The sequence below is a fragment of the Drosophila yakuba genome, chromosome 2R, assembly GCF_016746365.2.
Source record: "Drosophila yakuba strain Tai18E2 chromosome 2R, Prin_Dyak_Tai18E2_2.1, whole genome shotgun sequence".
Classification (NCBI taxonomy): domain Eukaryota; kingdom Metazoa; phylum Arthropoda; class Insecta; order Diptera; family Drosophilidae; genus Drosophila; species Drosophila yakuba.
The window spans coordinates 12,119,284-12,145,537 of record NC_052528.2 but is presented as its reverse complement, the minus strand read 5'-3'; the positions used below and the strand labels follow the sequence as shown (position 1 = coordinate 12,145,537).

The following is a 26,254-nucleotide window of genomic DNA, read 5'->3' as shown; positions in this document are numbered from 1 at the left end:
AGCGCAATTAGCGATTCCGACGATTCCGGGGGCTCTGGCGATGAGGGATGTGGAGCTATGGGGGTGCGGACACGTGTCCGTAGTCCCCCAAATCAAAAGGGGCACTACTTTTGCACTCCGTCATCTTGAGCAGCATCTGCACACAGCGAGAAATAATGAGCATCTTAGCATACATTATTGCATAATTATTTTGTTTGTGTTTTCATATCTAGCAATGAAAGCTAAGCGTTTAAATTTCTTTGAAGTAACTACATATTTTACATAAACGAATTATGTGTATTATGTATTATTATTATGTATTATTTTTTGTCAAATATCTAGAATTTAGTTACCTTTTTAATAATTGCTAGATAAGCTAGTAATAATTTTCGGCGGTGCAGATTGTGTAGTTAGCATTTTGTATCTGTAGCCAGCGTCAGAGGGCATAAATCACGGTGGGGATGGATATGGAATAGGTGGGGGGATCGGGTTAAGAGGGGTAGCTGCGCCCACACAGACGACTGACTTATGGCATATGTGTATACATACATATATGGCATATGGCATATGTGTTTTTGTGGCTTTTTAATAGCCCGCTCGATGGATCGCATCGTTCGCATCCTTCGCATCGCTCCCCCAAACTCCGCATTATGCGCATCTGCATCCCCAACTAAATACCCCGTACATTGTATGCGCAATTGAAATTCCATTCCCTGAGCTGTCTGAAAGTGAAATTTAGTGTGTCACTTGGCAATTTCTGCTAATTAGAAGTGTTGAAAGTGTTTGCTTTGATATCGAGGCAAACAAAAAGCGCTGTTAAAAGACTGAGCATCCCGCCACTAAAATAGTATGATTTGGATCTCGAGGCAAGTTGACATTTGGTGACCCCGACATGCTTTGATGATATCTCAATAGTTCCCTTCGTAATCGATCGCCGGCTATATAATTTGCCTTCGTTTTGTTGGCCCAACTATTAGACGGCAAATTACTCACACATTGCACACGCCAAGTTGCAGGCATCAATTACAGGTGACCCCATCGTTACTAAACTGATAGAGTCGTGCGGCAGTAACAATCAGATCGATGAATCAATACTGCTTTCAAAGTGATTCATTATAATTAACGCGAACCTTATGGCACGATTTAAATTAAACGGTGCAAATTACTAGCTTCTACTTAAGGAAAGTGTGCCTCTCACATGGTCGTTATTAAAGCTTTAAAGGAGTAAATTAATGGGAATGGGAAAAGCGTTGGATAAGATAATAAATTAAATAGTTAATTGCTTTCTATAATAAAATATTAAAGTTATCATTGCAATAGGCTCATAATATTTCAAGAAGCTATGCATATTTATAAACAGTGGTGCGGAATAGCTTACAAATGGGTTATAATGGTCTACGAACCTGTCTAGTAACCGCCAGTACTCGTAGTGACGAAGCGCGCTTGTACGATTATATATGTATATTTATTGTATAACAAGGGGTAGGGAATTTTATATGTTTAAACATATAAAACACTAGCTCCTAAATCCTTCATTACTGCATGTTAAATTTGACCAAATACGTATTTGAACAATGTTTTAAATTTTAATTTAGAGAAATCTTAAATTTAATTTTCGGAAAGGGTAAAAATCATTATAAAATATAGGATATGAGGTAAATAAGGTGTGCAAACTCTTCGTGAGAAGTGGCGTGTTACCCGCCAAATGTTAGAGTGCCTAATAAAAAAGTTTACTTGATTTCCGCTTCCATTTAACTCGATTTGCAGATACGGACGACCGACCGACGGACAGACATACAGATACAGATACAGATACATATAGAGATACATATACATTTACAGACACAGATACAGATAGACAGATGGCGAGACAGATTGCGGCGATGTTTGTGTGTATTGCTAATGGGCAAATTGTCTAATTGGTTCATTACGTGCACAAATGGATTTGCGCCTCTATAATTCGGCCGATTTGAATCCGCCTTGGCTGAAACACTGAAAGGCCGAGTAACTGGATGGCTGAAAAAGCGAGACCCCTCGAGACATGCGAACGGATTTGAGCCTCAAGCTGTGCAATTAGCGTTTGGCATCAATTCATATGCGCTGCGATTTATAGAGCCGTGCATGTGTGTGTGTGGGTGTATGTGTGTGTGTGCATCGTATGTGCACATCAACGCTTGCCAGTAAATGTCAGCTGCTCATCCCGCCCCCTCCCACAATCTTGCATTGCATTTCGCATTTCGCGTTTGCATTTGCATTTATTTTCAGCAAATTAACGCCGCTCGCCGCGAGATCTGTGCCAATAAATCATTTGATGACTGCTCCCTGCCGCTTTAGTTTTGCATTTTTTCTTGTCATTATTTTTGATTTTTATTTTCTGTTTGTTGGGCTTCTGTCTCGTCACAGATATTTGTTTATACTTCGCGCGGATTTGGCTTTAATTAAACGGAATGAAAAGCAATGGCATGGAATCGAAGAGCAAGAGCAAGAGCTGCCGTTACTCGGCGACGGCCTCCGATTCCGATTCCGATTTTGGTTGGGAATGTGATTGTGCAATTAGCGGCACCCTCGCCCGACGACAAGTGTTCGTGATTTAATGTTCTATAGCCTTTGATGTGACAGATGAAAAGGCGGCGAATAAAGAATGGGCTCTGTGCCCCATACATATGTAGATTTGTACTACAAATAATGCCACCGATTAGCCCGCAAGTCCTGCGAAGTTTGGGTGGCATTTTCCTTTAATCTTGCAGACTTGCCCCAACCAAGTAAAAAACCAATTGCATTTAAATTTTTTGCATAATTGTTTTATTTTGTTTTTAGTTTTGTTTTCTTGAACTTGCTTTAGCACAAACATTTTCTTGTTGCTTTCTTAGGTGCATTTGCAGTTAACATTTCGCTTAGAAACTAAAATACTCTTTCATAGCAATCCTTAAGTGCGTAAACTAGGAATTAAGCTAGGGAACTGTTAAGTTACTTAATTTACAGAGCGGCTGCAAGCACGTCGTTCATAGGGAGTAATTACTATAGATAGTTGTGTGTAGGATAATAAACGTCTGAAGGTCGAAGCTTTTGGAGTGCGGCGATAGCGAAAGGCTTTGTGTCGGGTGATTACGATAATACTTTCGGCTATCCGGGATCCGGGGGTGGTTAAATAAATACGCCAACAACTTACAGCTCGAATTCGCTATGGATGGATCTTACGCTAGATTAGGATTAGGGTTATATATATATATATATATTTTTAGATATATACAAAAACATATGTACGCTACAATTATATCACATGAAAACCATTTGTACGCCCTCGAATATTGCACGCGCCCGTCAGAAAGAGGAAGAGTAACCCCTTGTGTGTGTGGGTAACCACTAGTGACTGATGGTCATCGCTTAGGGGATCTGCCCGTTCATGCGCATCTCGAGCTCCTCCTCCTCCTTGGTCAGCGGCACGGTGGTGTGGTTGTACAATCCCTGGGCCATCAGCTGCAGGGCCAGCGGATTTTTGGAGCCCGTCGACTTCTTGATCTTGGCCCGCTTGTTCTGGAACCAGATCTTGATCTGGGCCTCGTTCAGGCCCAACTCGCTGCTCAGCTGCTGGCGTCTCCGCTCGGTCAGATAGCGATTCTCGTTGAACTCCCGCTGTAAGTGGAAGAGATGGAATATGCTGGATGAGTTTCGGATGGCAAGGATATCCATGTTGTATATAGTGTAGTGTAGGTAGGTAGGGAAAATCAATTATTTGCGGTTTTGGGCCGAGCGTGGCTAATTGGTTAAGTACGGACACGGACGGGATGCGGTGGCCAGGATGCATTAGCAGCGGGCGGTGTCAATATTTGGGTGCAAATATGACACAACAAGCGTAGGGCAATTGGATATGGATATGGATAGGGATATGGTAACCATATATGGATGGAAAATGGAACAGAATCTCACCTTGAGGCGGGCCAACTGCTCGCTGGAGAAGGCGGTGCGTGGACGCTTCTCGTCGTTGGTCTTGTCCTTTGGCTGTTTGGGGCGGCGGTAGCGGGGTCCTAAAATGAACAGAAAACACGAGAAATACGTTAGTTCTATTTGCATAAATGCGGCACATACTATTAATAATATTAATGATTCAATTAGCATATGTCTGCGCGGAATTCCTCGGCCGGTGCTGGAACTGGAGCTGTAGCTGTAGCTGGAGCTCCCTTTCGCGTGCTGGCGGGGAAGTGTTCAATTTGTCAGCTGTCAGCGGAAGAGCGGAGAAGAACTCCGCCAAGCTAACGAACCCGAACCCGACTCCGTACCGGAACGCAAAGGTCTACGGCATATTTTAGGCAAATGATTTGCCAGCTAGCCAACTCTCTAATTAGCGACTAAGTCCAAGTCAGCGGCTAATTGGCAACTTGGTACGGCAGCGATGCGAAGTGCTTATTAGATTTCCACACATTGTAAATTATAATTTAATTGAGCGGGGCAGTAAGTGGGGATCGCTTGATTAATTCCTAGCCGCGGAGTGGGGCCATCAACGCCTCGCTTATGGGCTGCCATCGATTGCATCGACACCAAATTAAAAAACCATTGCCAGCCATAAAAAAGCACTTAACTCGTCAATTAACACACGATCTAAGAAGCGCTGCAAGGAAAATCTCCGCTTGTCAATGGAAAAACTCTTCTCCTTTCGGTGCTTCCCCCGCCCCCGCCCCCGCTATTCCCCCCTGTCAATCGTCAGCTCGTTTTAGGGTCGCTGCTTCTGCGTGGCGTGTGTGCGTGACCGGGAACCGGTGACTTCTGACCTTCGACCCGAGGATCTAACAGCTCTGATAGTCAAGCGCTGCCTCTGCGCTACATGTTGTCACATAAAGTGTCGCTCTTCAAAAGGAGCGCAGCACTGCGTGAGGCCCAAAATCGTTTTCGGATTCGGATACGAAATGGGTATGGGAATGGGAATGGGAATAGGCATGGTTATTGAAATGGGAGTCAGATTCGGGCTCATTGCCATTGTCCGCGTGTCGCCTAATTGTGGCAGTGTCCTTCGGATTTATGACACAAAACAGAGCTGCTTGAAAGGCTGCCGCCACCATAACGCTCCCCAAGGGTGGTCCCCATGTAACCATATACCATATACCATTTTTGTGTAGTACTATATCACATTGTTTTTTATGCCGAACCTTTGGGAGTTCCTTGTTTTGACCAGCCCTACAAACCCGCCTTGTGACCCACTTAAACCCTAGGTAATCTCAAAGATACTAACCTGAGCTGGGACGATCGCTGTAGCGGGTGCAGTACACCCAGGCGGGCCACATCTCATTCTTGCCGCCCTCTGTGGTGGTGGATCCCGTCTCGGAACGCGTGTCATCCGAGGACTCCATGCCGGAATCCCGGCTAACGGCGGATGGCGGAGGAATTGGCTGCGGCTGGGGACTGCTGGCATTGACTCCGGATCCACTGGCTCCCAGGCGGCTGCTGGGCGATGAGTTCAAGGAGCTAGCCGCCGAGGAGCAACCCGACGAGGAGGAGCTCGAGCTGGTGGCCACGGAGGAGGTGCTGCTGATGGTGGAGGCATTGGAGGCGGGTGGCGGACTGGCCAAGCTGCTGGCACTGCTGCTTAGCGGCGGTTGGGTCATCGTGGGGGCAGAAGGTTGTCCGATCTGCGAGACCGCCTTGCACAGGGATCCCAGAGCGGATTTCTCGGGATTGGCATCGCTCATCTTGGAGCTCATGGGCGGCGGGATGACGGCATTGGCAGCACTCCTGCGCAGGCGACTCTGCACGATCTCCTCGTGTATCCTGGGATAGGCAGCCGGATTGAAGCAGTTGAGGAAGTTGGCCCGCTCCAGCATCATGGCCGCGGTGGCGGCTGCGGCGGCGGCCTGCTGCTGCCGGCTGAACTCCAGCAGATCCACTCTCGTGAAGGCGGAGGGCGTGGCTGTCTGGGAGCGATTCGCCTCGAAGGGGCGGAAGATGCTGGCCTGGTTCTCCATTGACTTGCCCGGCTTCTGGACATCGCCGAAACGATCGCTCAGGATGTTGGAAATGGAAAAGGCCAGCGAGGGCTTGGCCGTCGACTGCTGCTGGTGGGCTGGTGGTGGCAGGCGTCCGCCCGCCGAAGTGTCGTCCACATCCACATCGATGTCGTCATCCTCCTCCGCCTCTTCCTCCTCGTTGGTGGTGTGCGTCTGGTTGTGGAAACTCATGTCCCCGATGACGGAGTCGCTCTCCTCCTCCTTGATGGTCAGCGGCGTGGACGAGGCGGGCGTGGAGCAGGACGCAGGCGATCCACTGCCACTGAGGCGTTGCTGCAGTGCAGCAGCGTGGGCGTGGGCGGCCGCAGCAGCTGCTGCAGCGGCGGCGGCTGCAGCGGCATCGAAGGCCATTGCCGGATGATGGAAGACACCGGCGGCCAGTTGCTGTTGGTGCAACTGCTGCAGTTGCTGCAGCTGGTGGAGGTGCTGCATTTGCTGCTGCTGTTGCTGCTGCTGCTGTTGCTGGTGGTGGAGGTGCTGCATTTGTAGGGTAACGGGGCTGGGCGCTGACTGTGGACTGCAGCGATCCTCCAGGGCCATTGGTTTCGACTTGGCGCTAAATCGCAACTCGCTTAAGACACTTGTCACTGGGTCACTTGACACTGGGCCACTGATTCTACTGATTCTTCTGATTGCTCAGATTCTTCTGATTCTCTTCTCCGTTTTCTGTTTGCTTTTTGCCTTTTGCTGTTTTCTGTTTGGCTCTTGCTTTCGTGTTTGATTTGCAACTGTTGTTCCGACACGCACGTCTGTTCACATCGAGCGCAACGACTGAATTAGTTGACTACTTCGGAATCGCAGCGCCGACGTCGGGGAGAGTTAACGCGAGAGCCGATTGAACTGTCACGGGCGAAAGAGAGGTCCGAGTGCGGGAGCGAGAGGGCGGGATCGCACAAGTAGCCGACGAAGTGGGTGCGAGCGAGTCGGCGAGCGAGCGAGTGAGTGAGTGACAGGAGTTGGTGACAGTGACGTGAAGAGATGAGAGTGGAAGATGGGTCTTTTCGGCTTCGGCCTTAAGAAAAGCCTTACACTGATCGATTTTCGCTCTCTCTTAGCCTTGTCACCTGCCCCATGCGAACCGGTTTCGCCGGCTCACTCACTCCCGTTGGCTGGTCCTAGCGCCTTCTCGCTCGCTCCCGCTTGCTCTCACTCTCTCTCGCCAATTTGGCGAGGGGGGCTTGTTAGGCAGCAATATGACTTTATTATGCGCATGCTGGAGCTGTCAGTCGGTTGACAACTGTGTCCCCAGCGAACTGCGCAGGCGCAAGCTCTCCCTCTCTCACGGGGCGTTACCGAGTGGGGGCCATGTAGCGGCACTGCTCACTCCCACTGAGAGTAGGCCAGGAAAATGGCTGCCTTTCCATGAGGGGGAGAGCCACATGCCATCTCTTTCCGCAGACACTTTTCATAAGCATTTAGTTTTTGTTGATTTTGTTTTCGGCCGCGACGTTTCAATCTGCGTTTTCTACAGCCTACAACTTTATCGACACCACCTTTAGGCCATGTGAAGAGGGGGAACGGGAAGCGAGAGGAGCGAAACCGCAAAGCTAATTGTTTTAATTTAAATGGAGGGAAACTTTTTATCTACCCCCGCTACCAGAACCATTTGCGATTTTTCACAAAAATACGCTAAATACAGAATGACAATTTATTTTGGGGGCCTTCAATTAACCAGTTAAATGTGCCTTGAAAAACAGCTGACGCAATTGATTGATATTTAATTGACATTTAATTTATTTATTTGCCCATCGAATATCGATTTACCAGTCGAACGATCGAAAAACCATCGCTAACTGTCAAAATAAACTTTGGAAGGTGTAAAAAACGACCGCCATTTGGCATTGGACATTAACAATAACGCTTTTTGTGGGGCTCTAATCAACCGAAGATCTACAAATGTGAAACATGTGCTGCAAATAGTGTAGAGATGTGGGATTCCGAACGTATAGCCACTGATATATAGCTCATAAATCAACGAATCTGTTGGAGCTGAATAAAACCGAAATCAAACAACGAAATCGCTAATGAATTGCCTTATAGCTAGCGGAAGTTGTTGTGTTAATTTTTGCATAATAAAAGCGATCGCTGCTATGTGGGATACTGATTTATGGGGCAAAGGATTTAATTAGAGAGTAATCTTGCCACCACTCCCACCTTTTTCCTGTTGCCAATTGTGATATAAGCAATTCGCGCCAATAAACTAACGCCCAGACAATAAGCCATAATCCATATTTAGAGCAAATTTCGTGAGGAACCTGTTCCACAATCAATGGGCCCAAATTTATTCAATTTTTATGCGCATTTTTATTAGTATCAAATGGACTTGAATCGAATATAAATTAATAAATATATTTGAACAGCGGCGCATATGCATAAATTGAAATGCCGTTGAGACGCCTTAACCGTTTCGATTCGGCCTTAACCGGTTCGAACGCACCTTCCAGTCTGCGGTCAGCCATTAAAAGTCGAAGTTGGAAAAACTGGAAACTGGAACGGAGCGCGCTCTATTTCCCCTTCTGAATTTCGAACTTCAAATAGATGGTTGTCCCACTCGCTCTCACTCTGCTGTGCGCCTCTCGCTCACTCTGCCCTGCTCTCTCACGCATGACAACAATGGCTGCTGCCTCTCTCTCGCACTCCCCCTTTGTCCTTCTTACTCTTACCCATTGTGCTGATTTGTGCCGTCGGCAGCTGTTGATTTTCCGCTCAACTTCACCCTTCCACACCGTTCCATTCCCCTACACACTTTCCGCTTTGATTGCCATGATTTTCAATTATTACCGTTGTCGTGTTTGCTCAGCATTTGGCCACGAAAAGGGTTAAACTGCCGCCGACAGTTGCGTAAAAATGCGTTAATTAAAGTTTTCAACTTGTTTTTGATGCTGTTGCTGTTGTTGCTGTTGTTGCTGTCGTTGCTGTGGCTGCTTTCCCGTTTGCCCTTAATGATAATGATGCGTCTGTTTGGATAAAATGGTAACTGCTAATGAGCTTTGCCTTTCCACCACTTCGGCTACTGTTTCTGTTTCTGTTTCTATATCTATTTCTGTTTCGGTTACTTTTCGATCTCTAATGGCTTTTTCTCAGCTTCGTTGCTGCCGGCCAAACAAAAGACTCAAACAACGAACTTGTCAGGGTGCCAAAACATACCAAAGAAACACATTACGCAGTATGGAAATTTTTATTTTTATATCGTTTGCATTCTCAAATTTAGTTTATATGCATGATTTTATCAGTAGATTCGAATATCAAATAACGTGATTTAAATCAAAAAAGAATAATAGCAATATACAAAAAGATGCAGATTTAAGCGCTCGAAAATTTATTTAAAACTATACAACCTGACAAAAGCAGGCAATTTGTAAATTGCAGTAAGTGGAACACTTGTTGCTTCGAATTAAACTTATCCAATTATCTCAAAATGTATGGGTAACAACAATCTCAATTGCATAAGGGACTTAATCGCAGGCTACAACTCAATTGTCGAAATGTTATTGAAATTAAAACTGGATCGAAAACTGGTCAAAATTAAATGAACGCCCTATAGGTCTCCAACTGAAGATTGCCCCTCCTCAAAAGCGTATTTTCCCTTCGCCACAAAAAAAAAAACTGGAAATGGGAACTGAAGCGGGAAACTGAATCTGAGACTTTAAGACTGGGTAATTTAAAATTCATATTTTACGCAGCCGAATGCGTAAATCCGTTTGCTGTGCTGAGTGCCGGCGAGTGGCGATCGGGAGTTATTAATGGCCACACATGCGAGTCATAATATACTCGTACGCACACACGAATCCCAGTTCTTTGCCCCACTTCCCCCCGCCCCGGGACAAATGAGCTGTCCGTCCGTCCGTCATTTGCATACCCTACCATTCCGGAGAGGTGCACTCCTTCTGGGAACTATTCGGATATTGAGTTACCACTCGTAATTGGAACTGGCGATCTGCGGCAGTGATATGCCGAAAGTAACGCTGGAATTATGGAATTAATGGGGAAAGCGCGCCACTTAGGAAGATAAAAGGTTTCCGTGTGATATTCGATATAGTCAGCATGATTTATTTTGGGCTACACAATAGTAATCTAGATAGAGATTTTTGGGTAAAATATGGTTCATACTTTTGCCTGTGATTTATTAGCGACAATTGGGCAAGAGTAAGGGAAGTTATATTTTAAAGTGCACAACATTCTTTTTAAAAGCTTGGTAAGTAAGAATACACTTACTCCAATATTGTTTTTATTACTCTGTGATTAGGGTATTTCCTGGTTCGTTGCGTTGGGTGGCAGACCAAGCTTTCTGGGCTCGCTTTAATTAAAATTTAACTCTGTTCGTAAATCGTTTGTCAGTGAGCGGGCTGCCTTCGCTTCACTTCGGAGCGACTCCCATCATTTCCACCTCCTGTTGGCCCAAACATGACCCATTCCCCGCCCCACCCTGCCCCACGCGCTTGATACGCACAATGCCTCAGGCTTTAAAACAATTTTTAATTTGTTAAAAATACATTTTTTGGGTTGCTGCTCATCCGTTGAGTTGTCGCCTTTGGTTGTTTTTATCGTGGCTGTTGTTGTTTCGCCGTATTTCGTTTAGGGTTAAATGTTAATGAACTTGTTGATTATAAATTTGACTACTTTATTTGCCCAGGGAAAATAGCCAGCTAATAGATCGGATGAATTGGCCGAAACAGAAGAACGAGTTTCATATTTATTGCTATTTGGCTGGCCGTTGTTTGGGGCTTTTTATTCATTTTATTAAGTCTAATGGCATTTCAAGATCGCAAAATCTCAAAAATCTCGAGCCAAAAAGAGTCGATGAGCGTCGTAAGAATTTTATGACTTCATCTGGCCACATTTGCATGAGCCTTTTAACTCGTTTGCGATCAATTAACCCACTCGCTTTTGCTGGCTAATTTCCGCTGCAAGTTGCCAGCAAAGCTGTAATTTGTTTAATTTGCCACTCGCCGCAAATCGTTTTCTCAGCTAATTTGTCAGTTTTAGCCAGGCTTGTTAGCCGCTTTCTGCCATTTGCTATTGATGTTTGCTCTTCTCTCTTGGCCGCTAATTGCTCCTAAGTGTTTAATATCTTATTTTAATGCCCAAATGGCAATTAATTTTGTGGTTTTTTGTTGTAGTTTCGCGTTGATTTGTTTTTTTTTTTTGTGGAAATTTCCCTAAAGACAGGTGAAAGTAGCTGAACTTTTTACGATCGCAATCTTGGCCTTTGCTGGTGTCCCAAATCTCTTGTTCGACGCCCACTTAATTGGCGATTGGCGATTTGCCACAGGCATTTTCCCGGAAATCTGGCTAAACAAAATTGCATAAGCCAAAGGATAAGCGACTTGAGCGTCTTAAGACACTTTTGTGTGTTTAGTGTGTTTTGTGTGCGGTTAATCCAATAAAAACCTAAGCGAACTGGTGTTTGCAAACAGTCCACACAGTGCACACAGTGCAACTCCTCGCAAATCTGTTAACTCGATTAAACCGCAAAGCATGAAAGTCGGCCTCGATGCGCTCTAAGGATATTAGACAGGCTCAGACGGAGGCTCACAGATGTTGGCCAAGGACAAGGACAAGGAGAAGGACAAGTGCCGAGCGATTAGCCACGCTAACGCGACAGGAGGTCCTCTTTCCGGCTGCAAATAATTGTGCGGTTGGCAGGACAAGGACAAGGGCCTTGTATTCAATATGTTGAAAAACAGGTCGAAGGCTACGGAAGCTGCGAACGGCAGCAACTGCAAATGGGTTCCCACCGGCGACCTTGACTCGTCCTTGCTGCCCGACTAATTGAGGTGCTTTCGCCTGCCTTCTAATGATGTTTTCCCTATAGTTCGTTTTAATCAAGGCCACTGAAGACACACGACCAGCAGCAATACCTTCTGGGTGGCTTGTCCTTGACTGGGAAAATCATTTTCCATTTCCATTTTCCACCACTCCCCGAAATTCGGCGCTAGTTCAAAGGATCGAGAACACTCCAAGGCGGCCATTTTATCGTGGCTGACACCTGAAAATGCCCGAAATGAAAAATAAAGCCAATTTATGAGCCTCAGAAGAAAACAGGGAACATAAAACCCAGCAAATGGCAGGCAGGGAAACTGTCGGAATGGCCAGAATGGAAATCATTTATCACAACACCCCCCACACCACACCAACACCATGTACGGCCTAATGATCTTGGCCCAATCTTGGGCTCTCCCAGCTGGAAAGCGAGAGAAATCCAATAACATTTTAATAACAAAGCCACCATCGGCCATAAATAAACAAATTTCCTGAGAATGGAGGAGCCCCCAACGAAAATGTATCTATATCTCGCTGCGCGGACGCTAAAGCGTAATAAATAATTAGTGGAGGGAATGATTGCGGTAACAACAACGGCAAACACGCCCTCAAAAATGCCGAAAACCGAATACCAAAAACCGAATACCGAAAAACTAAAGCCTTACCTACGAACCCATGAAAGATGCCTTAGATATGGACCCATCAACGGCCAGATACAGATACACATGGCTGGATGTATCTACAAGGTTTCTCACTTACACACTCGAGCGGAGAGCACTGGGAGATCGTTCGCCCAGATTGGGGCAATCAATTTCGGTTTTCCTACCAATGACCTGAAACTCACATTAAATTAATGCGTCTCTCCCATTGGACGATTCGAGGATGTCGACTCTACATGGTTCCCAACTCCGAACTGGGAACTTCGAGTTCGGGTCACGTCGCAACAATTAGTGCGGTATGGGATACTTGAAATGGATATTTACTTATCATTATGAAATGAGCCTGCATATTAATGGGAATCGAGATGTTCGCTGGTATCATATGAGGCTGAGATTTATCTAAAACGAAAATAATATTATCCCGTTTACTTAATTGACATAACATTCCTATGGAAGTAGATGGATGAGGCACTATGCAGAAATGTACTAATCGTTACCCATCTGGCACCTCTATTGTTTTACCAATCAAATGGCAAAAGTATGCCAACTATTTCTGACTCAGGCCATAACGACAGCTTGAGTCACAGCTTTGAATCATCTTTGAATCGCAAGAGCACCCATGACATCATCTCCTGCCTGGAAATGATTTCGTTTTGTAGCATTTTCCACCCACAAAATCACTTGAAACTACTTCCCGATTTCCCGCACCAACGACGCGCCAGCAAGCGTTTAGTTCCACTTAAGTGCATAATGCAGGCGAAAACCGTTAGCTAACTGAGCAATCAGAGGAATAGTGTAAATTACGGACGCGAAAATTGCTCGGCAGGGGTAAAAAGTGTTTTTCCTTTTTTTCAAATCCATAAATTAGCACCTCATTCCACATAATTGCAGTCGCTGAGGCGGCTCGAGCTCAACCCGCTGTTTGCTACCGCTTTTGCTTTGGCTTTTGCGTTTGGGTTTGCAGTGGCTTTGCTTGATTGAAGCTTTCAAAATGCCGTCCAAACAGGTGGAGGGGGGATGGCCAAAGGGGGGGCTGAGTGCTAAGTGCAGTGCAAATATTTGCAGGCAGCCAGCTGAGCTCGGTTCGTTCGGCGTTTGGTTCTGCCGCCCCCTTTTCCCCGCCACTATTCATTTATCAAATCAAGCGTAAAGTGAGCAGCAGGTTGGCGGCCACATGGGAGGTGCACTTCCTCCGATCCCCCCGATCTCCCATCTCCTCGCTGGCCAAGTCAATTGAATCAGTCGAGCGACCAACTCTGATTAGCGGCTAAAACCAACAGCAGCCGCAACAAACAAGCAGCGGCAACACGCTGGACAAGCTCCCTGGCACGTCCAATTCCACGTCCACTTCCACGTCAATGTGGCGCACTCTGCGACTAGCGACATGTTAAGAAATTGGAGATCTGAATTAGGATCTAGTCAGTATATCTGGGGATTTGCATTTTATTGGTTTACCAATCATGAAAATATCAATTTTTCTAATATAAACTAAACCTTTACACATGAATATTTAAATTTAATACATTTTCCAAGCAAATAATTATTAGTAATAATTTGTAATGTAGAAATAGCTTTACGAAGTACATACAAACCTTAGTTTTCACTTCAATTAGTTGCATTAAATTTGGACATATTTCTTGCAGTGCATGCCGCCGAAAGGCTTGCCACCGAGCATCGAACACGTCAATTGGCCGCGAAATTAACGCATTTCGCGCTTTCGTTTCGAAGCCAATCTGCGATCCACTTCGACTTAACAAGCTGACAAGCCGCCGATCGGGTTTTCTCGGCTTTTCAGTTAATCATGCGGCGAAAGCCGAAAGCAAAATATTGTTATTACAATCAGAGGAAAGCACTTACAGGCTTTTCCGCCGCTGATCGTAAATTATGAGGCGAGTGAGGCAAGGGGTCAGAGAATCTGAAAATGCTATGTATGTATGGTTATTTTGTGGCATGGGGGTTTTCCCGTCTATTATTCCTATATTCCTATACACCTTCCATTTGTTTCGGGGCAATCCGATAAGCGGCGGTGGACAAACGAGAGATGCCGACAACGACACCGACACCGACAAATGCCATACAGGACATTAGTGTCACACGGAACAAGGGAGATGGAAATCCAGGGGCCTGGAAAGGGGCAGTTCGACTATGGGCAATGGGCTAAGGGCTATGAGCTATGAGGGCTATGGGATGCTGCTGCGGTTGCATTTTGGGGGCACTTTGCGGTCAGGTCATTGTCATCTTATCGCGTCTTAGAGGCGATGGCAACCTGTTGCTTGCCTCATTTTTCATTGCCCATTTGTTGTGACAACAAATGGATGTGCGAGCGACCGTTGGGCTGCCGGCTGTCGATTTACATTTTAAATGCCCCCTAATCTCCAGCCTCTTCAGCGGACCGGACCGCGTGTGTGGTCCTTGTAGTTGGCAATTAAAAGGGAGAGTCGGCCCAAAAGCCGCTTACCGCGTTTCCCGGCCTTCGACTTCGTTAGTTGCACTTAAAGAAATGTTTAGGAAAGTACACTTTTAGAAAGATTTAAAGTATCTTCTTCATAGCTTTTGGGAAAACACTCTAACAAGTTTGTCTATTTATACCACACGTTCATACTTCTGTATATTACTTGTGTATTAATTAGTTACAAACTATTGTCAATAAGCTTGAAAAGACTAAATGTTAGATGTACTAAGTTTCTATACAATTACCCACTTAATATTTAACCACTTAAAAATATGAGAAAGCTCGTTAAGTACCCGCTTTGTTATCAGACAGCGGAAAACTAAGTATCTGTTTTTCTCTCTGAGTATCTGGTTCGTGCGTGTGCATTTAATCGCCGCTGAGGTGCCAAAAGTATCTCTGAAATGCGTGGCATTCCGGGCACCCAAAAGAGATGGAGATGGAAAAATGCACTGCGCCCTTGCGGATTTCGCTGAAACTCAGAATCGTGAGAGAGTTGCGACTCATTTAAATCTCGTTTGCGCATGCGTCGTGTGTGGTCTTCGTGTACGGGTTCCAGTTTGGCTCGAACCCCCCACAGCGCCCCCCTCTGCCGCACCCTTTTGGGCCATTGTCTGTGGCAAGTTATCGAGTGGCTGCGTTGATAAGCTCAAACTCAACGCCTGCCAATTAGGCTCAGAACAGGGTATCTAATGCCAAGTGCCAAGTGGCGAGTGCCAAGTGGCAAGAGCCCGCTAATTGGCAGGGGAACTAGAAGTAGCTAGAACTATTCCACTATCCACTGGCTGACAGACAGGCGATATGGAGTGGTATAGTGGATAGTGTATAGGATATGATACTTCCCCCCCCAACCAGTAACCATTTTGAACGTCGGCACGTTGGCGATAAGCAGCTAAATTATTAACACGAACACCCAAAAGCGGCAGTTCCTTCAAAAAAGGCATGAAAATGAACTCCGCGGCGGCTCCATCGATTGTTGAGTCATAAAGTATATCGCATGGCCAGATAAAAAGCTTTTGCTTGAACACCTGAGCGGCGCATTTCCCGTGAAACTGTTGAAAAATTCAATTTGGAAAAGTCTCGTCCGGCCCACGAAAACTTAATTTGTCTGCAATTGAGTTGTGTGCTTGATTTGGCCTTCCAGCCAGGGTCTTCACTGTACTGTATTCCAGATAGTCCACATCCAATTAAACGATCATGCATCACAGCCATGGACACTAAGCCGCTTGGACTTATTCCCTCCTCAAGTTGGCGGCGATGATGAATTGGGTTTGTCAAAAGCCGCGTGTCAGAATATTTCGCTACCGTTGCCACATGGGGCGGTTGAAGGGGGATTCGTGGCAGGGGGGCCGGGACACCCACGCCAAGTGCTGCTCGTAAGCCCAATAAAATTATAAGCTGGATTAGTGTCATCCGGGACAAACAATGACAGCTTCGGGCGAACTGAGAATGCACAGTTCCAAAATGTTTGTCACTTTATGCCTTTTAAAAACTCCTAGTACATTCGAAGTTCAAACAGCTATACCAAACATTAATTTCTTTAGTGTAGAGTGGAGTGTAGCAAGTAGACAGAGTTTGAAGTCGCAGGACATGCTGCTACAGAGTGTTCCAGGCAAGACAGCAGCTACTGTGACTGATTGATTTGTTGGCGGCCAAGGTTATGACGGGAGCGATGCTCCGATTGACTTTGGACCCCCCAACGGAAGGCAAAAGGCAAGGTCGCCGAGTAGCGTCGTAAACCTTGCCAGGATCTCGAGCTCGAGCTCAAGGATGCCTGCCTACTGTTAGTCCTTGGCAGTGCAATGGTGCGCGTGGCACGCGTGTCAGAGAATCAAGAAGCAGGTCCCGAAGGTCACAGGTCGTGTGTCCTTTGTGTCATCGGTCATTGTGAGTGAGTTGGAAACGCGTGGCAGCTAAATGGGCCATACGATCCGCTTGCAATTACGCATCTTGCCGGGTTAATTGCGCTGACAGCCTTCGAAGCAGCCTTGAATTGCACACTTTCTTTGGCCCAAACGATCCAATCAACGACTTTTCCAGTCCGGCACTCGCAAATTCCTCGGCTCCAGCAGCGCTGCCATGTTTCGCCAGATTATATCGAGAGCTGGACTTGGACTTCATTAACGGTGATTTGTAATGGGAGTTCCCAGAGTTTCATGGCCCGCCATCGATAAAAATCGCATTAAGTGAAATAAATGCGTTGGCCATTTTCATGCCTGCATTATTCATTTGCGACGGCGCGATGTGCGGTATGGGCCATAGATCTTGCATTATATTGCCGCGTCTGTATCTGTACCTGTATCTGTATCTGTCATAAGAGTATCTTACAAATTGGTTGCCGCAATTATCGCCAGTGCGCCCGATAACGGATCCCATCCCCTCGATCTGCAATCGATGGGGCACTCGGGCACTCGCCATGGGACGGATGAGCCCGGTTAATTGCTTCTCGGATCCATCCGAGGAGCAGCTACAGCCACAGCCACAACCACATGGATCCACATCGAGAAGGTGGCGATAGTGAGAGAACATCGCCGCAATTATCCAGATACATTTGGCTTAATTGCGGAACAACCATGGAGCGTGTGAAGCAGTTGCGATTTGATTGCTTTTGAGCAATGGGAGTGGACACTGAATCTGCAGAATGGCGATCTCAAATTGTGCTCCACAATAATTATATTTACGCAAGCAAGTGGCACCCAAAAGAAATTGAAAAGAAAAGGGAAAACAACGTCTCAGCAAGCCTTTAAAAATGTGAAAAAAAAATATGTATGTATCGAATATCCATGTTTTCTACTCAGTGCTGAGTAGTTGACCGAATGCCGCTTCTGACTAATAAATTCGTAACAAATCAATGACCCCGCCCAAGGAGTCCATGCCAGAATCCTCAGATGAAGACAGGACCCCAACTAACAATACGATCCATGGGCAGTACAAGAATTTCTACTTTAGCACCACGGACTTGGCAGTTGGAGTTGAGATGCAGCTGCATCTGCAGATGGAGGCATTCTTCACGCATCTCAAAATATGCCACAGAAGCCGGTGCGGAGCGGGGTAGGGGTGGGAAGGGGGGGGTTCCTGGGGACCCAGTCCATCGGCGAGTCGAAAATATTAACCAAAAGCGTATGCCAAAAGCATCTTGCCCTTGCCCCTTCTGTCCAGTTCGCCGATGTCGCGGCTGCTCGACGTTCCCACCAGTTCAACTCTAATTGTGACTTTATTTGCGCATTTATTGCGGCCCAGCACACACAGATACACACTCATACTCGCGCAGCGCCCTTTGCAGCAGTTTAAAGCATTCACCAGTATCCGTCCAGCATCCAAGCATCCCAGCAACAAAGCATCCCAGCAACCGAGCATCCTTAGCGCTGCGTCCACTTGGGTGGTCTCGAACAACTTGCGGCGCATCTTCAAAGCCCCGTCTCGAACCTGAACATGCACCGAACCTCAAGCTCGGGCCAAGCTCAAGCTCCGGCTGAAACTGAACCTGAACCTGAAACTAAAACTGAACCCGAACCTGAAACCGAGGCGGGGGAACCAGAATGGGATTGAGAACGAGACGGGGGCAGCGATGCCCGGCACACAGAAAGAAACTGACTGCGACATGTGCTAGTTTAGATATCACAATATAACTGATCGATCATGTTAATGAAGAAGAGCACTCTTCATGCAATTGCATACAAATTTATAGAAACAACTTTGTACATAAGTTCTTCAATCAAATAAACAATGATCCATTATCCAATGATCCATGGATATATATTCCCATATTAAATCCCTCACAATATTTAGCACTGAATTCCTAGCAACTGTTTGATACGTATATTATATACGTTTCCATTCTCCTTTTTCAGTGCTGTTGCCAGTTTGAATGCTGCGGCTGTGGGGCATGCAACCGCAACTGAAAAGCTGAGACTTCGAGGCAGCAGCTAAAGCGATTCTGCACCCAAACTGAATTCTAAATGATCGTTGAAAATTCTGCGGAACAGTGTTTCGTTGGAATTTGCAAATGAGTTGTGTTCGTTCGCCGAGGATCGAGCAGCAGAACAACCACAACCACCATCACCATCAGCATCAGCACCACCACCAGCAACAGCACCACCGCCATCCGAATCGCCCACCCTCTCAATTCGCGGGGCTGCCTTTGGATCCAGTGCAAATAATAAATTCTCAGAGACATTCGGGAGACGTTGTAATCCCCCAGAGCCAAAAAGACCAGACTCCCTGACTCGGACTCGTACTCTGACTTGGACTCTGAGTCTGAGTCTGTGGATCCATGACCCATTTCGCGATCTTTCCTTCTTTCCTAGGCAGCTTGTTCGAGTTTATTGAAATTAATCACCCTGCCGTTGGGTTCGAGGGTCCGCAGAAATAGATTTCCCCCTTTGATTGATGGGCTTTGATTTCAGTTCGATTTTCAACATAAATCAATTTCGCAAATTTGCAACTCTGCAAGTTTGCAACTTTCGCTGACTAAAGATCTTGGCCATGGCCCAAAACTAATTAGGAGCGTGGTAGGGAAAATGGAGTCGAAAGAAGCCCAAAGGCTAAAGCGTGTGGCACGCTCGATTTTGACTGCCGATTTGGGCTCCAAATTAATGGCCTTGTCGCCTCGACTTTCATTTTGTTCGACAGCTAGTCGGTTTTACACAGAAAACATTTTTTAAACGGAATATTAAAATATCAGGGCACACGCGTTTAGCAGCTAAGAATCATCTGATTTCAATGTACATAGAAACACCAAATGGAGTTGCGGAATCCCACTAATTGCATTTTTATGTGTACAGCTTGCTTCTCATACAAATACCGATCGATTTCCTCAAATGGCACTTCTCACACTCGCCTGTGAAACGTGGCTGCCTAATAATAGTACCCGTACTAGATCCAACACTTAAGACCCATCAAAAGTTATACCACAATTGGATATTGGATATTAATGCAAAGTGTGAACAGCTTCGGATTAGATCAACAGCTCGAAAGGTGCGATTTGCGTAGATCGGATTGGAAGCCACCTAGCCACCTGAATGGGAACTCAACTCCCCCTGCCCCACTGACATAACTCACTCGGAAGCCTTGTGGCATATTTCAACTCTCTTATTCTCTGTAGGCATGCCTGATTTCCAGCTACTCCGTGACGGCACGTAGAGTCAGTCGAGAAGTCGGAAGATCCACGGAGATTAATATGCATTAGGAGGTGGAAAAGTGAACTCTTTTCAATGGCAGAATGGTTAAAATACCACACGGTTCAGAGGTGTTTATCAGATAGCGATCAGGCAACTTTGTTAGTTGTAATTGATGCTTAGTGTCTTGAATGCTTTAATTGTTATTAATTATAGATGTGCTTAAGATAGAAACATGCTTTTATTTCAAAAGTACAATCAAATTCTCGTGTTTAATGTTCCTGCTGTACGACAAGCCATAAACAATACTAAATTATAGTTAGAAGCAGAGTTTGCTATTTGACTATTTGCTAATAATTAATTGTCTAGCACAAATCAGTGACTAACAAGACTGCATAAATCAATTGAGTTTCGTTTGCATTATTCCGTAATTAATTTTCTACTCCTCAGCTGAGATTCTTCAATTGGCCACATCGAATACACACCTGTGCACACCTGTGCATATTCTTTCAGCACTAGGCGCCACTGCAAATAAGCAATAATAAACAAACAATTACAAAATGGGGGCACAGCAAACAAAACTGACATTTTACACCTTTTCATTATCGCTGGCAAACTGGAAAACTGGCGAACTTGCAAACAAATCAAGAACAACAATGAAGAAGAACAAACAACAGAGGGGCGAGAACAATGCGAGAATCAGAGAAACGGGGGAAAAAGGTGGAAAAAGGGGGCAAGTCAGTGCAAATAAGTGGGTGCAATGTATTATTTGTTTTATCGCTCAAATTGCCGGAGAACAGACGACCGACGAACGACAACCAACGAGCGGCTAAAAAGCGCTAAGTGTTCGGAGTCTTTTCCACCTGGTTTTCCCCCACTTTCCACACCCGAGCCCCCTTTTTGCCACCAACCACCCACTTGAATGGGGATCCACTGCTCCACTGAGGGATTGTCAGATTGAGATGGCAATTTCAGTGCTCAGCGTTCCGCAAAGGTTTGGATGTATGTATCTTGCGAGGTTTGGAGCTACCAAAATGTGGGGGGGTGGGAAAATGTAGTGCCTTGTAGCTCGGCCGCTTTAATCATGATCCCATTTGGATTGCACATGGGGAAATGAAAACGTTGCACATAATTTATGGTCTGCGCATGCGTGGCCCTTGCTGTGGAATTAAAAATGCCCTCGAAAGGGGGGGAATTATCAGGCCATTTTGGGTGGGAAACAGGGGGGACTGATGGCGGAGCGGGTCAGCGAGGCAGAACAAAGCTAATATTAAACCAGAGGTGGCATAAATTAAACGTTCATAGCACGTATCATTTAACAGGAAATTGCGCATTCCGCTGCCGCTCTACCGCTGCCGAGAACCCCCCTCCCCATACCCCTCTGGGTTTGGTACCGCTCTTGATCGAATGGCCAGACATTAAGTCATAATTGCGACTGTGGCGGCATTTGTATCTGTCAGATACATTTCGAAGTTGGGGAAACTCGAAATTCGAAACTTCGAAAACCAGTTTCTCGCGCCAGACAAAGACAGCAAGCTTTTGCGGCAGGAAGAGAGAAGGGTAGAGCAGCTAGAAGGAGAAAGAGAGAGCAGCAGACTCTCCACTCTCCAAAGGAGCCGGAGCCCAAGGAGTCTTGAGCCGCAAAACTCTGGGGCGGAGCCATGTAGACCACATCTGTTTATCTCGAGCACCGAGGAGCGGGGAGCGAGGAGTGCGAATCGAGGAATGAGGAGCGACTATTTATGACCCTGGCTTATAGCGCTCGCAATTTAATTAGTCTCGTGTGCCGGGGCGCAACGAAAACTGTTAAGAGAAAGAGGAGTTTGGTGGAAGGCTTTTGGTTCCACTTCGGTTCCAGTTGAGGCCAATTAAGCGATCTGGCCATGGCCAAAGCTCACCACTTCGCCTCCCCTGAAAGCGAAACGAAGAGAAAAAACCATCTTGCATCTTGCATCTTCCATCTCGCATCTCCAATTTCCGTTGTGCCTGGTGGGCAACAGACGGCCAACAAATTGCGCACAACTTCATCATAATCAACGCTCGGACAGCTGCAACACCGCAACTTGCGGCACCGCACCGCACCAACTTGCAACTTGCAACGTGCAACAACAATGGCCTGCGATCCCGATGCCGATCCCCAGACACTCGCGAGTGGCGAAAAACTAAGGTTAAACGCTGGTTAAATTATTTTACGTGCCTCTCAAGACGGGAAACTGGGAAACTTTGAAATTGCGGACTGGGATCGAACTCCAAGTCCAGATCCCGACTTCAACTTCATCGCATCCCATAACTCAGAGATCGGCGTGAGGCGGGGGGCGGTGGGCGGTGGGCGGTGGAAAATGATGTGAAAATTGTGCCATAACTTTTGGTTGCTGCTGCCGCTGCGAGCAGCCGCTGTCTCCTTGGTGTTGCATGTGGCATGTTGCTTGTTTGTTGCCGTTGTTGCTCAATCCTCAAGCCTCTCGTGCTTTTGGCCCGGCTTTTGTTTCTGCCTCGCTATTTGTTTTGGCCAATCGAAGCCACAAATCATAAATTGCATTTTACGATATTGATTGACCAAAATGCTGTTGTCGGCGTGGGCGTGTTTGAGGCGTTTGTTTGGCTCAAACCCGTGGCTTCACTGGCTCACTGGCATTTCTCTGGCTAGTTTTCGATGGCTTTTCGCTCTGGGCCCTGGCTGTTTGCTTTGGCAGGAAATTATTATTATTATTATTTGTTTGAGATTAAATATCACTGAATTATGGGGTTGTCCGACGAGTTTTCTCGCATTCGATTGCTTTTTGTTTGCACAATTCACACTCACAAAAGGTCGAATCAAGTGAGTGTGGGAAGGTAGAAATTAATTGCACAAGTTATCTGTTCATATACAACTTTTGGTCGCCGTATCTTTTTGAGTTCTAGCTTGTGTTTTAGAGTAGATATATATTGAAATAGTTACACAAATAATACATAATATCTGTAATATTGATATCTATAATATACTATAATATCTACCTTACTAATTATATTCCCTCGAAATCCTGGAAATCCTCTTTAATCCTTGTGCATTTAAGGCCCCAACAAACTATTTTTTATGGGATCTTCTCGTCCCAAAATTTGAGCAACTGAGTCACGTACGATCTGCAGGCCGAAAAAGGAGCGCGACATGAATCAGTTAACCAGCTGCTGGACTTATAGCTATGACGGCAACAACAATAGCCAAGTGCCGGCTTATGAAGACATAAATTTGCAAATTGAAGAGCCAAACCTAATGAACATCATCCGCGAGATGATGGCTCGGTGATGGCGACCTGGAACCTGATCCTACTTAGTTTCAGAATCCATTTCCACGAGGGCACTTTAATCACAGTGCAGTGTGAGAGGGGGAGAGGGGTGTCGCTGGCGGGGGGAAAACAAGACCTGCAATTAAACCATTAAATTAATGTGCTAGCTGGCCGAGAGAAGCTGAAACGACAAGTGCAGGAGTGGCAGCCAGTCGAGAGTTAAATGAAAAGCGCGTATGCAGTCGGCCACGCCCACTTTTCGCTGCCACCCATTTAATTGCAAAGCAGGCAAGAAGAGTAGGGTGCACGAAAAACAAATAGGCGCCACAAAGAATTTGTATATGTTAAAAATGAAAATAATAAAAATTATTTATTAGCAGCTAAAATTTGTATATTCATTATGCAGGAACAATCGAAGCCTTACTTATAGCATACTTTCCCAATCAAAATATCCTTTAATCAATTAACAACAAGTTTTTTCTCCGTGTAAAAGGGGGGGTAACGTGGATGGGCGAGGGGGACGAGGGCGACAAGGAAATTGCATATGGGCAAGAACAAAATCGCCTGGCAATTAACCACTTTGATGGTGGCTACCATGGTGTCCATGTCCGCGGTGGTGCCGTCTGTCCAGGTCCGGAGTCCGGACTCCATGGTGGTTTAGTGAAGGGGGGATGAGGGGATCTGTGGATCAGTGGTTGGCTCTCGGCCATGGCGGTAAGTGGCACTTGTAGTGCCCATGTTGTGTGGCTCTCGTTGCTGCGGCTACATTTTTATTATTAAATTGAATTGGGTGCTTAAATAAATTATTTAATAAGCACGTGATCTACGAGGCTCTTTTTAAGCGCTTAAACAATTTCAGCATCAGCCATCGCAGCAGTCGACTTGTTTTATTTTCCATATTTTAATCCAGGGCCAAGGGCCAATTGCTGACTCCGCCCCACCAAGTGAAGTGGTGTGTTTTGCTGGTTTTTGGTGGTTTAACTGGCTTAGTGGCTCAGCGGTTCGGTGCAACGGCTAAGTGAGTGAGTCTTCATCTGGCAGCATTATTAAATCATTGCAATTTGGCCAGTTCTGAGTTCAGCATTTTTTGTGGCCTTTGGTAATAACAACGCGAGTCGAGCCGCCATAGCTGTTACATGGCCAAGAGTGCTGGCCAGCGCTCATATATAATTCTCCACTTTATGGCTGAATTGCAAGTTGCAAGCGGCAACTCCTCCTTTCTACACTCAAAGAAATCAGCTTGATTGCAAAATACTTGTATAATTAATAGTCATTTGTACATTTCTTAGATTTATTCGTTCTCATTAAGTAAATGGCTGCTTTCAGCACTTTTCAGAATTAATTTTTATTCTTTTAAATATTTTTTTTTTCGGTGTATTAGGCAATCCTTCACTTGATCGAGCGATCATTTTGCGCGTACTTTTAGTGCAATTTTTCTCGGGTGGTGTGTGTATGTGTGTGTGTGTATGTGCCCCACTCAATCACGCCTTGAAAACCACTGCCCTCTTATGGCCCACTCAACCCCCCTCCCACCCTGCCAGGCCCCCTGCCTGTGCGCCTTTTACAGCTTTGGCATGCTGCTTTGTAATAACCATAATGGCGCGCAGCGCACGATTTATGTTTTAATTTTGCATTAACTGGGCAACCGCGCAAGAAGAAGACGCTGCAGAATATGGCCGAAGAATCGGAAGAATCGGAGGAATCGGGCTGGAAGAAAAGCAAGAGGATGAGCGGTCCATGCGTCTTAAGCTCAGTTTGATTGCCGCTGATAGCCGTGCAATTGCTGTTGTTGTCGGGCTCCAAAATGGAAATTATGCTTGCGGGCGCTTAAAATCGATTAAGTGATCCCCATCGATGGTTTTCATGGCAGCAGCAACAGCATCAGCAGCAGCAACAGCATCAGCAGCAGCAAAAGCAGCCAAACAGCTGCCCCTTTTGGCCCTGGGGCTGGGGTTTAAAGCCACATCCACTTGGTCGAGAGTGGAGACGCGTCAAGATGAGTGGATGGGATTGGATGGGAGTTGAGTGACTCCTGGCACATGTAAGCGATGCATCTTCGTCTGAAATTGCCCCCCTAATTGCTATATCTTGTGCTTACCTCTCACATCAATTAGTATAGAGGTTTATAATAGTATGGTTGCGCTTTTAATTTGACTAATGTAATGCATGTATTTGAAGTATTGCCATTTGGCCTATCTAAAAATGTATCTTAGCCCAAGCACATGCTAGTCTAGTCACCGAATGCCACTTCCCAGCCAACTATCAAATTAAGCAGAAATTCGACTTCGATTAACCATATAAGCAGGAACCACAATTTGGGCACAACTCAGAGCCCCAACATTCCGCGGAGCCTTCGAAAGTTTCACTTAGGCGCCTTCTAACCTTTAGAAAAAGCCCAAAAAGCAATACCATTACCCAAAAGCGAACTAAGCCAATCGCATCGAATTGAATCGAGAGCTGACATAAGAATGCTGCTGTAGTCGCAGAGCACAATTTACCATCTACTTAATATAGGCGCGACATTCTGTGAACCAAATGCAGCTGCCAATTGCAGTTGCTGCTGTTGCGGCTGCAACATATACTGCTGCTGAAGCTGCTGCAAATTGTCAGCGTGCAACAATCTACACCATTAAACAAACGATGCGAATGGGAAATGCTGGCAAGTTGCCTTATATAGACAGGGCTCGAAGTTGGCAATCTAATTAGTGTTAAGTTTGCGCTGGCTGTGGATTTGGCTTTTTAATTAAAGCCAGTCAGGCAATTAGAGTAACTGAGATGCTGCCACTGCTGCTTTGGCAAAAAAACAAAAACGAAAAAAAAAAACCAAATCGTGAGAGTTTTTGTGGCTCGTACTAAACATTTGGCAAACCGCAATTGCCAGCGCCGCATGTCGCAAACCGCAGAGAATTTAATTTGGCACAGAGCAACGGCTATGCGACAATGCGGCTATGCGGCTAGGCGGCTATCAGGATCAGGACACCTTTCTTTGGCTGTGTAGAAACAAAAAATTAGTTAAGCAGGCGGGCCA

General features: G+C 45.9%; 1 protein-coding gene across 1 annotated transcript; it reads right to left on the bottom strand.

The window, feature by feature from the left end:
• Positions 1-2,758: 2,758 nt before the first annotated feature.
• Positions 2,759-7,161, bottom strand: LOC6530267 (segmentation polarity homeobox protein engrailed). Its single transcript, XM_002091163.3, has 3 exons — positions 5,204-7,161; positions 3,907-4,004; positions 2,759-3,612 (listed from the first exon to the last, which is right to left on the bottom strand). Exons 1-3 carry the CDS (start codon positions 6,513-6,515, stop codon positions 3,364-3,366), a joined length of 1,659 nt encoding a protein of 552 aa, XP_002091199.1. The 5' UTR covers positions 6,516-7,161; the 3' UTR covers positions 2,759-3,363.
• Positions 7,162-26,254: the final 19,093 nt, after the last annotated feature.

What these genes read in the sequence shown, in the direction of transcription:
- LOC6530267 (XM_002091163.3), bottom strand. Translation starts at nt 6,515, where the DNA reads ATGGCCCTGGAGGATCGCTGCAGTCCACAGTCAGCGCCCAGCCCCGTT. An exon ending in CAGCGATCGTCCCAGCTCAG is followed by an intron (nt 4,005 to 5,203) that starts GTTAGTATCTTT and finishes TGTTCATTTTAG; the next exon opens with GACCCCGCTACCGCCGCCCC. An exon ending in AGCAGTTGGCCCGCCTCAAG is followed by an intron (nt 3,613 to 3,906) that starts GTGAGATTCTGT and finishes TTCCACTTACAG; the next exon opens with CGGGAGTTCAACGAGAATCG.